Here is a 14,091-nt window from a genome sequence, read left to right as displayed (position 1 = left end):
GTTGAGCCTGGGCGCGGCAGAGCCCGGGCAAGGGGCATCCTCAAAGTACTTCTTTATTTAAACTATGCTCTGGAGCAATGTTTCATAATGACCCCACACACCTAGCACATACGCACAGAGCAGCCTACACACACAGCCCCACTGTGACCACTGGCCTGCTTGCTTTACTTTCTATTCCTCTAGGCAAGGTCCACAAATTAGCAGCCTTTATAACTTCCCCAGTTCCCGGTCCTCGGGACCTTCCGATGAAAAAGGCAGTCAGAGAAACATGAACGCGCTAATCGGGAAACCAGCGTTTTAGCCCACTCCGCCGCTCAGGCCATCCACACTAACGACTTTCACCTCTCCTCGCCTCGGCTGGCTGGAGGGGCGGGGAACCCGGCAGTAAGGAGGAGGACCAAAGCGAGGGCCTGCTTGAATGAAACAATGTAACAATTGATGTGAGGCCTCGCCTCGCTCCCACTCCCCAGCGATCCTATAGGCGAGGTCCCAGTGACTGCCCCCTCCCCATTGCTCCGTTTTCTTGTCCATTAAACGCAATTCCCCCGCCTCTCCGTTCCTTTCTTTTCTTTTTTTCCCCTTCTCCTTTCCCCCCTTTCTCCCCCTTTCTCCAGCTCCGTGTCATTTCCTCCTTGTACTCGCTCGCGGCCGGAGCTTCTCCAGCCAGGGGAGTAGGCGGAGCAGGGCGGTGCGGGGTGGCGTAGCGCTGGAGGGCGATGGTGGCGGAGCTGCTGGGCGCGGAGGCAACGTAGCCCCGCGGAAAAGGAGCCCCGTGGCGCCTGAGCCGGGCAGAGGATGGAGAACCGGCCTGGGTCCTTCCAGTACGTCCCGGTGCAGCTGCAAGGGGGCGCGCCTTGGGGCTTCACCCTTAAGGGGGGTCTGGAACACTGCGAACCGCTCACGGTGTCAAAGGTAAGAACTGGCGGCTCTGTCCCAGCGGTGCCCAACTTTGAATGGGCAGACGGGTGTACAGGCTGCCGCGAGACTGGGCCCTCAGACTAACTTTGAAATTTGGCCCGGATTGGGGGTGAAAGTCCTCCTGTGGCGCATTAGCAGCACGGAGGAGGGTCTTGCCACCAGCCCAGGTCAGGCACCCCTTAAGAGTGGCGGAAGCACGGCGGAAGCACAGCTGGCCCAGCGCGCACATTTGGGCGGCTATGGGGCAGCTTTTGCTCCCCCACGTCGGGCTGCTCCCCTCAGTTTTACTGGAGGAAGTGGTGGCTGGTGGGGGTTTCTCTTTAGAAGTTCCCGCGCTCCTGAGGGACTGTGAGGGATTTAAGGGACAGGCAAGGAAGCTTGGCAGCTTTCTCAGCAGCGCTGGCCTTCTGTCGACCGGCGGGCGGTCCCATCGGGGCAGGTTGCAGGGAGAGGGTCTGGTGTGGGAACGTAGATGAGGCATTGGTGGCTTTCGTCAGCCTCACTTCCCACGGCCGGATGAGCGCACATCCATTCAGCTGGCGGGGCGTTGCTGCTGTCGCTTCAGCTTGGCCTTCCCCTCCCTCCTAAGTCCTGTCCCAGCGCCGGCGAGATTTCCTGCACGTTGAGAAGTGTGGAAGAAACTTTTGCGCCATGTAGCGCAGCTGTGCTGGAGCTGCCCCGCCGCCGCCGCCGCCGCCGCCGCCGCCGCCGCCGCCGCCGCCGCCGCCGCCGCCGCCGCCGCCGCCGCCGCCGCCGCCAGGGTTTGTTTGTTTTAGGAGGCTGTGATCTGCTGGAAGCCAAGTTACAGCCGAGGACCTGGGAGTGGATCTCTCCCAAGTGCTTCACGACCTCCCAAGCGAGCCATTCTTTGTAGGGGTGAGGATGGGGGCCGCTGGGGCTGTTATTGGGAAGAGAAATTTGTAGGACAACTCACCTTGAGGCGACAGATTGCCAAGTAAACGAACTTCACGTACTTTGTCCCATTTTTTTTTCTCTTAGATGATCAACTCTGAAAAGCCCTTCTAACCCGTTCAAATTGCTGTTGAGGTTGTAGATGTGGGTTTGGGCTGGAGATAGAAAGAAGTGGCTTCTCACCAGGGAACCACTATTACTATTTTTTGGCTTTTTAATGTGGGTCACATGTCAGCAGAGAGTAGTACGCCACCCCCCATCCTCTCCGCCACGCAACCTGTGTTGCTTCACCCGCATTGCAGCTGTTGGTTAACTTGTAGTGTAGGGTCCTTCCGGCCTTGGGGCTCACACTCTTGGCAGCTCTGGGGTGTTGCCATGGGGTGTACCAATCAGTTGAGCAGTCTAAAGAATGCTGAGGCAAAATTTTGAAGAGCTGTGATGGAAACCTGGGATCTTTAGCCTCCCCAAACACCAATCACCAGCCCAGATCTTCATCCAGCAGCCCCTTCCCCCATACTAGTCATGTATTTCTACCAGCCTGAGATGCCTTGGTCACCTACTGTCACACCCTCTCTTAAGGCACCCACCCTCCAGTATTCTCTGAAGGAAGTAAACTTTCTTTTAAAATCAAAAACAGTCTCATACAACCTCTTTAGAGAGGAGGATCCTGGTCTTCAGAATTTCTTCTAATCAAACTCCTCTTCTTCATTTTTCCACCAAGGTCACAACTGGCTATGCAGCCCTCCGTGGTCTGGCAGTTCCTCCCTTTCTTTTTCTTTTTACGACACCCACAGAATTTCCACCGTTTGCCTAAATAACCTGCCTTGGAGAGGTCATTTTTCACCTCTGCCCAAGGCTGACCCATCCTGAGAGCCACCATACAGAGTGCTTGCTGTGATGGTGCTGGATTGTTTTGAAAGCCGGTAATAGCATAGCAGGAGGTGTTACTAAGTATGGGGCAGCCAGCAATTTGTGGTCTGGCTGGGGGATTATTTGAGGGTAGATGAGGGTTTCCTTGGCCAAGCTGCTGAGGAAGTGACTCGTGTGTTGAGAGCCAGGGTGCCTTTTAATGATTCCCTTTCCACTGAATGTGCAGTTGACCCCTATTATATGAAGACTCATTATTACACACATTTGGAGATGCAGGGGGTAAAATCATTTCCCCCGTCCTTCCCAAATAACCTGGCTCCTTACAGTAAAAGCCAGCTATATTTAACATGGTTAGCCCCAACATTATATAAAGGGGCCATAGTTTTTTTGTTTGTTTGTTTTATTTTTTTAAGTGAAGTGGTTGCCTGTTTGTTGTTGTTGTTGTTGTTTGATTTTTTCTTGCCAGGACACTCTGTGGCACATTTCATTAATTCCTCTTTTCATTTTTCTACCTCAGTTTTGTTTCCCCTCATGCTTCAGAACAATACAACTTTCTTCTTGAAAATAGCCTCAGTCTGTACACACTGGTGGGGATAGGATGGAAGGATATAGAAAGAGAATTGCATTGGCGGATCTAAAAATTGGGTTCTAATCCTTGCTCTGCTACTCACTAGCTCTGGGATCCTGCATACATCACTTGCTTTCCCTGGGCTTAGGTGTCCACATATCTACAATGAGGTTTAAGTGGGTGGCTTTAAATAAGACTCTGATGGTCTAGTAGCCAATCCTTTATGCTTGCTCTGGTCCTTTTCTCCTCAGAAGGGTTGCAGACTGAGGAAGATGATGCTTTGTTCCATTTGCATACATGGTTCCTGTTTATAGTGTGTTTCCACATCTCTTATTTCATTAGCTTCTTACAGCCACCCTGGGAGGCAGTCAAGAAAGTTTGTGGAGAAACTGATGGAAAACTGAGGCTCTGATACATCAAGTAGCTTGCCTAAGTCTGTCATATGGTAAGTCAGTAGTAGGCTCCAAGTCTGTCACATTTTCTACTACTTGGAGAGTATCTTGATTCTTCTGGTAGTACTGCAGTTTGTGAAGGGGCATGGTCAATGACATTCAGGGATGTATCCAGTCTTGGCAGCCTTCACCACAGTGACCCTTTCTATGCCACCGTATAGTTCCATAGTAGGTGAGGACTGGGTTGCAGATACTTCCTAATGGAGTCTGGGCTCAGGGAGTAGGAGAAGACTATTTTGGTGACTCCAAATCACTTGTGATAATCTCAAGTCAGGCAGAGATGGAGGAAAGATACAAGAACAATAGTGATAAATGGAGATACCTCCTTTGGTATCATGGGGAAAAAAAGCGATTCGGGTCTCAGTCATGTGGCAATTTGGGTCTCAGTCGTGTGGCAAGATAGCTTGTGGAAAGGTGGAGGTATCTTGGGATTGGACAAATTTGAGAAAAGGTGATTACTGGGAAAAGAGTGCATGGAATGTGAAAGTCTACTTCATCTTTGTCGTGGGAGAACCTTTGGACCAAGAAATGATCAGGTTGGAGAAATCATCGATTCTTACCATCTTCTGTGATTTACCTAAATGTGGGGAATTCAGCTTCCCAAATTATGGAGACTGGTATACTCTCCTCCTGACAATCAAGTGATAAAGAAAGAAGAAATGTTTTTAAAAAGCTACTGTTGATTATCCCAAGTGTTAATGATGGTTTATAATTTCCCCACACATTGTTGTGTTCCCAAAGAAGCATGACGCACAAAGGAATTGGGCCCATGACCTTGGTGTTACTAATTCCTTTGGTTAGTTTCTTTTACTACCTCATTGACCCAGGGAGGCTGTCAGGGTGAAGTGGAGATTCTCTTCTAATTAACTTTGTCTGTTTTGCTATTTAGCAGTACCCTTTTACAGTGAAGTTGGTTATGAAGTTGGCTCCCTGTGCTGGAAAAGATTCTGTTTGGGAATGGGTGACCTTTCCAAGGTTCTGGTATTACTAATTCTGCATCGCAGAGGTTTAAGAGATTCACATTGTGTCCTTCTGAGAGGGGTGGGGGGAGGGAGGTGGCGTGATGTAAACTATGAGTGTAAGGATCCTATACCCATTTTGTTATTGGAAATGTGCCCTGAGGTTGGCTGAGGGTGGAGAAAAGAAAGAGTGGAGACAAGTGTGGAGATGTAGGAAAAGGAGTAGGAGGAAAATTGGGCAGGAGGATAAGACAGGGCGGAAGGCAGGTTCACCTTACATATTTGCCCTTTTCCTAGCCCATTTTTGGTAGCCGTCTCCATTTGGCACAGATGGAAGTGGGGACTAGTTACTGTCTTGGAACAAAGTAGGGTGGTGTAGGGGAGTAGCCTAGGGGAGAAAGAAGCTTCATCTCCTCCACTTAATGTGCACTGCTGTTGCTATATCATTTTTTCCCGCTATATCATTTTACCCTCTCTATACCCAAGTCTCTATTTACAAAATGGGGTTAGACATACCTGCCCCATGTTTATCTTCAAAGATGACATGAGAATGAATTGGAGAAACTCTAATACTGTTTGATGTCCTTAGCCTAAAAAACTGGCAGTTCATATTATTTAAGTTGTTTTTATCTCTTTTCCCATCCCAACTGTGACCTTATTTCTAGAAGAAGCATACAAAGAGGCAGTTGAGATTTCAAGAGGACATGTGTAGAGTCAGACTGAGGCTCTCTTAGGGCTGGCAGTAATTTGGTTATAAGTTTGAGTTCTTTTTGGGTGCGGAGGTCATTTTATATGAGAAATGATAGTTCCTATGAAGCATTTTTAGCTGTGTTACAAGCTAGGCCCACCCCCAGACCAGGGCTTGGCATTCACAAAGGGACCTTCATGGGATGTGCTTCTTGAGAGCTTAGTCCAGCCTGCTTACTTAATCCTTTCCTCATTTCTGCCTCTAAAATCAGCAAAGATGTCTACTGCCTCAGTTCCCTAACTGCTGTCTTCTCTCAGAAAGTAGGTGTTTAGGGACATGAGGTAGGAATTCATCCAGAGAGATACAAAAGTTGGAGGGAGGTAGAGTGAGAAAGGCAGGTGGTATGTCTGGTAACCCTTGACTGAGCTTCAGGTACGCACTACTTTTGGGCCTGCTGGGCTGTCATAATACACTTCGTAACCTCCTGATACCCACACGTGTGCTCCCTGAAGTGAAAAACGCCATGCCTGTTAGAGAGTTTTCCCTCACTAAAACCTCAAAGACAATAATTCAATTTCAGCTAGAAGACACTTGAGCATTGTCCCTTAAAAAAGTTAAAAGTTAAAAGTTACCCTCTTGCTGCCCCCAACCTCCTTCCAGGAATGTTTTAAACAGAAAAAGGGAGACATAGACTTGAGATTTGTGTTTATGGAGTGATTATCTGGAGGGGACAGCACAGTTTTTATAATTATGTTTCTTCAGAACCATGGAGTAAAAAGAGATGCTGACTCATCTGAGAAAAGTTAATGAAGAACAGTGAAGATTAAGTGAAGGGCTGCTCTCACTATCCCCCTCCACACACAGACACACCAAAAGGCAGACTCAACTCAGGGCTGCTAAACTAATGCTGTTCTCGGAGGAGACCTAGAATAAGATTCTGAGTGAGGAGGGGCTTTTGGAAGTTACTTGGTCGTAGACTTTACCAATTCGTGAGCCTCCTGTGCAGTAGCCTTGAGCTTATTCTCCTGTGATCACCAAGAAACTCCCTCCTTTATTAGCCAGTCCATTTCATTGATGGAAAGCTTTGACTATGGATGGACAGCTTTTACTTAAGTTGAGTTGCAATAATTCTCCCTCTGCCTACATTCCTTGGATCCTAGCTCTACCCTCTGGGACCACACAGAACAGGTTGCTTTCTATCTTGGGACAGCCTTTGGGAGGTCCAAAGACACAAACTATGTCTCCTTGTTTCACTTTTCTAAGCTAAAGAGCCCTAGCTCTTTAGGGCATATGGAATCTGAGATCCAGCCTTCTCTCCTGTTTCCTCCTACTACTTTGGATGAACTCCAGCCTGTCCATGTTCCTCTTGAGTTACGGAGCCCATAGCTGAACACAGTAACTGAGGAGAATCTGATCAAAGTTGAGTAGGACCATTCTTTAAAAAATACAACCGAAAACCACTTTGGCTTTTTCTGGTGTCTATGCCATATGAAGATCCTGTGTCTAGCAAAGCCTTTTAGTGGTTATCTGTGCTGCTGATAAGCCATAACTGCAAAGGCCTCCATGTAGGCATCTGGAGCAGCCACATAATAAATTTGGGAGGTACATAAATCACCTCTTAGTATTGATTTAGAATTGCCTGTATCCCAGGCCAGCCTTAGGGAAGGTGTTCTAGGGGAGATGAGAGAGGATTTAAGCCCTGACTTCAATGATCATATGTGTTTATACAAAGTTACAGAAAAGGAATTTGTATAATAGAAAAAGGAAGTGGCATTTAATGAATAGTCAGAACTTTAGAACATTGGATTTTTTATTTTACTTTATTTTTTTCTCAACTGCTGGTTTGGAATTTGTAGAAGTAATCTCTCTAAATTTAATTTTCCCCTTCTGAGAAAAATAGGCATCTCCAAGATTGAAGATACTGATCATATGTGGCATATAAGCAGCCTCCAACTTACAAAGCCCCTGTTTAGGAATTTAGACACAGCAGTTCCTGTTCCCAACCCCTGTCAGATATTTATCTCCCTGCACATTGCCACTGGCACTGAATGAAAAAACTCCTGCTGTTACTGCCATCCTTGGGTTCTGAGGTCTTTTTTCTGTACCTGGAATACCCACAAGAGTCACTCCTGCTGGAAGTCTTTCACCCACAGCCTCATCCCCCATGTCCTCATATTTGCTAGTTTGTCACTTGAGCAGAGCAAATAAATACCTTTTCTTGCTACTAAAGCCCTGATCAGGGAGTGTATTGGAGTGGACTTCATCCTCATTATTACTGAAGGATGAGAGGCCTGGAGAAGAGAGTGTCTAGGACACATTTCTCACTGACACAATGTTATTGATAGTGGCTAGGTTCAGAACAGTTTTGGAAAGGCCTATTTAATCCATGGTGTATGGCTGATAAAATTATGGAATCTAACCACTATTTATAATGTTCTATCTACAGGAAATTGTATCAAAGCTCCAAGTTGCTTATTTACAAAAAGTATTCTTAGACAACAATCCATTTATAAGTTAGGGACAAGTGCTCCAGATATCTCTGTTACACAGACCTGGATGGGTTTAGGGTCTCTACTACTATCGATGCCCAAGATACTCATACCCTTGAGTGTGTGTGCACACTCAGTGTATGCACGGTTAAATTTCTGAAATTGTACCCAAGGTTCACCTGAGTTATCTTATTGTCAGCTAGTAACCCTTTTATATTGCTTATGTTGGTACCTAGATCACTTTCAGCTTCTGTAGAACTAATATTTTGTCTCCTGGTGCTCCTCTAAAATACCTCCTTCAGACAGACGTTAATTAAGCCATGAATGAAAAAGTTATTTTTCCTAGCTAAAGTTTGTGTTTCAAGAACTAGGATGGGGTAGAGGTTTGTCTCCTTACACCCCTTTACCCCATCATGTGTAAATAGGCCAAGTGGAAAGATCATCTTAGGCATTGGTTTTGCAAGGGATGACCTGTTCTGTCTCACAACACACTGGCATGTTTACTTGGGCACAAAGCCATCCTGGTTGGTAACTGAAGTTGCGAGGATCAAGATGACTTGGTTTCTCTATGTAACTAACCCCACCCCTTTGACTTCGCCTCTACTCCCTCCTCTTACACGGGGCAGTGTGAGTCTGTGACTACGTCATGTCACAGAGTGAGCACTGCCTAGTAGCAACAGAGACACATTTTCCATGCATCCAGGCTGCCCTTCTTTCATGTCTGGTCTTTAATTCCCAGCCCCCACCAATCAGCACCAGTTACTTGAGGCCTGCATTTTGGACTGTCACATTCAAGTGCCATTGCCTCTTTGTTCATTCATTGGCTGTCCTGCCTTGTCCAAAACTCAACTTTTTATCTTCTTTGGTTACAATGGGCCCTTCTAGTCTACTGTATCAGCTTAGTCTCTCTTAGCTCAGCCATGCTTCTGGTGGGGAGCAAGAGAAGTTCATAGAGTTAAGGTTGATGAAGTTTGAAAACACTCAGCAAAGTGATAGCTGGATTAGGGGAAATTTTCTCATGCTGTGTCTCTTTCTATCCTGTTTCAGTGGAGGACAGAACCTCTGTCACATTCCTGATACTCTCTTGTCATCTTTCTGAGTAATCTTGGCATGTTATTTCACCTCTCTGTACCCTCCTGTTTCTTCTCAGACTCTCCATGGGGCAAGCTTCTGCTTTATTGAAGGGTCACTAATGGCTTCAGGGTCCTTGCTTGGTCTAGGCTGTGGAAGTATGTAGGTTGACCGACAGCAGGCAGTTCTTACGGTGCTTTGCTTTTCTCCACACTACTACTTCCTATCTTTCCAGAAGTGGCTGTTTACTGATATGTTCTCAGGGATGGCATGCAACATGGTCTGTTAACTTTCATTCATCTTTTAATGTTACATCTGTGAGGAATGGGAGGTGGGACTAATTTGACAGGATCAAGGGTTAAGCCCAGTGATGGACAGACCCTTTATGGTGTCTTTTGGCCCCCACTCTAATGCCACTCTGCAGATTCCCAGCTGTATGGTCGTCTCTCTTCCTAAGCCTCTGGCAGGGAACTTTTGAATGGTTCTCCTGTACTGCCTTTCACGGTCCATCAGAAATTGATTTTTCTTTTGGAGGAGGGGGTTGGGAGAGAGATGAGGTAGAGCTGGAAGTAAATCTGGTTCAACTAGTTATTCTAGAAATAGGTTAGAGTCTCATGGCTGTAGCCCCAGCTTTGCTTATGAGAAGATGACATGCTAAACCCTTGTCTTTGTTGGGCTGCCTCCCTGTTTTCCATTTCTTTGTGTTTGATGTAAGTAAAAACTCCTGTGAAAACTTCTGGAAGTAGGCAACTTTTGATGGCATCTTATGTAACTGAGATAATGAGTGATGACATCTTGGAGTCTCAGGGGTGAGTAAGTATCAGGTCTTGACTCTCATGTTCTTTGGAGGACTTAACTAAGAGTTTGGAGCTCTGTGTTAAGTTAAATTTGCAATCAGAGAGTATCAAGAAAACAGGCTGAAAAGTAGACCAGGCAAGGACCTGATATTCCACTTCTATGGATGTGCCTTGCTGGGTGGGTGCAATGTAGTTTGATTGGATCTCAGCAACCTCTTGAACCCAAAGTGTGGTTAAGACCAAGATATGGTGGGATAGAAGAGGTATTAGATCTGCTATGTGGAAAATACTGCTGCGCCTAGGTGTTTTATATATATCCTCGTTTAATTTTTACAGTAACTCTTGGATGTAGATAATGATGTCTCTATTGTACAAATGAGAGGACTGAGGCTCAAGAAAAGTTAATTAACGGACTCTAAGTTACACAGTAAGTGGAAGAAGTGACATTCAAATGTACTTCTGTCTGACTCCAAATCACAGGCTCTTTCTGTAATATCATGTTTTCATAGGTGAAGGGAAGAAAGAGAGAGAAAAAGAACTGGATAAGAATATGGGAGGAAGAAATGAGATAGAGAAATGAGAGAACAATGAGAGGTGGGAAAGGAGGGAGGGAGATTGGTATTGAGAATTGTAATTTAGTGCAAAAACTGGTAATATTACCAACATATCCCTCAGGTGTCAAGGTCAAAGGAAAAGTTTTGATTTGTTTTATATCTCAAATCATGGTAAGGGTTATTAACTTGGATTCAGAAGACCTGAAGTTTGGTCTTCGCTTTGCCAATCATTATTTATGTATCATTGGGCAAGTCATTTCCTTCTCTGTGTCTGAATTTCTTTATTTGCAAAATAAAAGTAATAAAACTTGTACGTGCTTTTTTTCTGGTAGGGAGGGAGATTTTTATCCTTTATCTCATATAAATACTCGATGTGTATGTGATTTAAGAAAGAAAAAGCATGCTACAGGTGTCTCTTATTAAACAGCAATTCTCTTAAGAGAATTTTGAACTTAAAATATGAAGTTTCTGAAGTTACTAGTCACTGAGAGTTGTATGAAATAGCAGGACACCTTTAATCTGAAGCCTGCTGCTGCCACAAGTTAGAAGACCAGACATGATTTCTGGCTAATGTCTAAACAGCCTGTAATTTGAAAGGCTATACTAAACCTTGTTTGGCTCCTACCTAAGAGCTTTCAATTAAACTTCTGATCAACCAATCAGTTAACATGCCAGTCAACACATATTCGTGGAGCAGTTTGTAAAGTGCCTAACTCTAGAGATTTCAAGAGATAGCCACCATAGAAGACCTGTTCCCTGGAAGTGACAGTTTTGTTGAAGACAGGCACTACTGCAAGCCCAGGAAACAAAAACCTTGAAGTTCTGAAACTATGGGGTAGGATCTAAGAACAACATTTATTCAGTGAAAAGAAATGTCATTATAGGCTGATATGGTTGGGTGGCTTTTTGTAAAAAGAAAGAACTAAAGCTAGGCCTGAGGGTTCTATAGGATATAGGTAGGCTGGGGAGGAAGAAAGACATTCATTCCAGTTAATGCAAGTGCTTCATGTCCTAAAGTCAAAGACAGGAGACTGAGGCCAGTTAGTTCACCCCACAGTGAACTAGCAGTATGAGCTCCCTGAGGGCAGGGGATATGTTATTTTTTCATTATTCATTAATTCATGCACTAACTTATTAAGTGTCTGTTCTAGGAGCTGAGCTATTCTTCCTATGGCCTATGACACCAACACAGAGCTCCATAAATTATGCTTGTATTTGTTTTCTAACAAATACTGTCATAGTGAATATCCTGGACCAGGCACTAGTTTTCCATTTTAACACACATTAACTTATTTTAAGGCTATTTAACAGATGAGAAAAATTGAGGTATAGAGAGGTTAAGTAAATTGCCCACTGTCATACTGCATGTGTGGCTGGGTAAATGAATCAATGAATCTCTGCTGGATTCTTACAAAGTAGTGAGATACAAAGGTGAATGGCTTTGAGTCAGTTATTTTGATGAACCCAGAAAACTGGGCTATAGAATGGCTTCAGGTCGGGAGTAAGTAGCCATTTTGTTGTTTTGGAAGATTAGAGTTAATATATTAAAAATAAAGCTCCTAGCATAGTACCAGCCACATAAGTGCTTCCATGAGGAAAGACCTGAACTGAACAATAGCAGGGAACATTTTGAGGGAATCAGTCATCTTGACAATGTGCTTATGTTGTTATACATTAGCAAGTTACCAGATGTTAGTAGTAATGCACACCATTCAGACTGGGAAAAATGAAGGAGAGGTAGGAGTTAGAGGCAAAGCCAATATTTCTAATTTAAAAGGTTGTAAGTGGTGATGGAGATTGGGAGGGCTAACCAGTTGTTGTTCAGTTTTGGATTTTCTGAGACTGAGGTGTCTGTAGGACAATCAAGTTAAGAAGTCCCATAGGCAGTTCAAAAAAAGGATTTGTTTACTTAAGGCCACTGATCAGTTAAAACAAATCATTACTTTAGGAACATAATAGTTAACATAGACAATTTATTAATCTGCTGATTGTTGTGGAAATTAGGTAGTTGCCAGATAATTTCAGGCCCCAACAGACATTGGAACAGGCCTGTATGGTTATTTAATGGGCCTTTCTGGTCATAGCTTGGTCTTGCTAGCTCCTTCAATCTGCATGATACCTAGTCACCTCAAGTATTAGTGACTGAAGTTCTTTCTGACTTAGTACTTTAAAGTGATATGAAAGTCCAAAAATTAAACAAAAATAGAAGAAACTGTCAAAAGGCCAAACTTCAGACATGAAGTTTGAAATGTTAAAATGTTCCAGGCTGTGAATAAAAAAACAAACAAAAACAAACAAACAAACAAAAAAAAACAGTTGATTTGCCAAGATGGATTGTTTTCTCTATGTGAAAAACACAATGTGGAGGCTTGGAAAGCAAACCTCAAACCATTGGAGTTTCAATTCTGTATTGCATGTTTGTTATTAGCAGTTTGATACTCTTTGTATAGTATAGTATTATTAATCTGTGAATATCATTGTTAATATTTACAATTGTATTGGTTCTTAAATGTGACTTTCAAAAAAGCACTGTTAAACTTGCAAGTATTATTTAATTGCCTTCAGTGGTGTCTTCACCAAACTCTCATCCTGATTTTTATATTAAAATAAGGAGGGGAAAATAGGAATTTACTTTATAAATTCATTTGTTGCAAGTTTGGGTGGAAAACATTGCTTTACTATTAAGAGACTTTTGCAAATTTGGAGTGATTACTTGACCCAAACCCCAGCTCTGATGCCCTTCATATTTACATGTAATTCTCAGAAAAGGTTACTTTGTGTGCAGAAGGGCCTGCCAATCCCTCCTACCCCCATCCTTCTTAGATTTGCTTTCTAGATTCATTACTTCATTTTTGCAGCATTACCTGCTTTTCTGCATGGTGAAAAACTAAAATTCAGAATGTTTTAAAGATGCTGCTGCTAGGGAACTTGCAATACAGACCTGAAACTCCAGTGGTTTGAGGTTTGTTTCCCAAGCCTCCACATTCACTCCCTCCCTACCTCCTTGTAGACAAAACTTACTTCTTGCTAAAAGGCTAATGGGCACATGGGTTCCTTTACCTAACTCTTCTCTCTGACAGAGTGAAATAACTTGTAATTTATATTTGAAATTGACTTGACTATCTAGCTACTGGGGGTATTTTTGTGCAATAAAACTACCCAAGTGCTCTGGCTTTTATAAGTCAGCTTGTTAACTTCTCTCTGCTGTGTGAGTCACGCCTGGTGGGAGGAAAAGTCTCTCCCCCTCTAGACATAAAGGGTTAAATAAGTAATTTTTCATATTTTCCTGTACCATTGGCTGGAGAAATGTGTAGTGTTCTGAAACTTGCCCAGACCCTGCACATACCGTATCTGCTTAAGGAAGGTTTTGGCTCTTAGCTCTTCTCAGCTGCATTAGGGTTCAGGTTACATCCCTCTCCCCTTCCAGCTACTAATAAAAGTCAAAGAATTAAGGATCAGCGAGAGTTAATTCCCACTGCTAAGACCTAGATGAGGCCCTTCCAGCTCTCATCCCTGCTTCTTGGTTGGAGCCCTATTTTAAGGCTGAGCTCTAGTCTAAGCCTGTAAGTGACAGTGATCTGGAACAGGCCCCAGAAAAGCACATGACAATCAGGTTTTGCCCTATGCTGGCAGTTCTCTGTCTCTCTCCTCCCTCTCCCCCTCTCCCCACCCTCTCCCTCTCCTCTCCTCCTGCTCCTTTCTGTTGAGATCTTAGGAGAGAACAGTGACCACAGGGAACAAACCAACTGATGCTATTAAAGAAATGGAAATGACATATCATAGTGCCTCTCTTCTAAACTTGAAGATTTGGAT

At 44.1% G+C, this 14,091-nt stretch overlaps 1 protein-coding gene across 1 annotated transcript in view; it reads left to right on the top strand.

Annotated features, from left to right (window-relative positions):
* Window positions 1-421: 421 nt before the first annotated feature.
* SHROOM4 (shroom family member 4) overlaps window positions 422-14,091 on the top strand; it is a 226,763-nt gene continuing 213,093 nt past the window's right edge. The window contains exon 1 of the mRNA XM_039874874.1: window positions 422-912. Coding sequence (XP_039730808.1) covers window positions 796-912 — 117 coding nt within the window. The 5' untranslated portion in view covers window positions 422-795. The remainder of the gene's footprint in view (window positions 913-14,091) is intronic.

This window comes from Pteropus medius, unplaced genomic scaffold (assembly GCF_902729225.1).
Source record: "Pteropus medius unplaced genomic scaffold, Ma_sr-lr_union100, whole genome shotgun sequence".
In the NCBI taxonomy this organism is placed as follows: domain Eukaryota; kingdom Metazoa; phylum Chordata; class Mammalia; order Chiroptera; family Pteropodidae; genus Pteropus; species Pteropus medius.
Note: the sequence above shows the minus strand (reverse complement) of the source record. Positions and strands in the feature narration are given on the sequence as shown.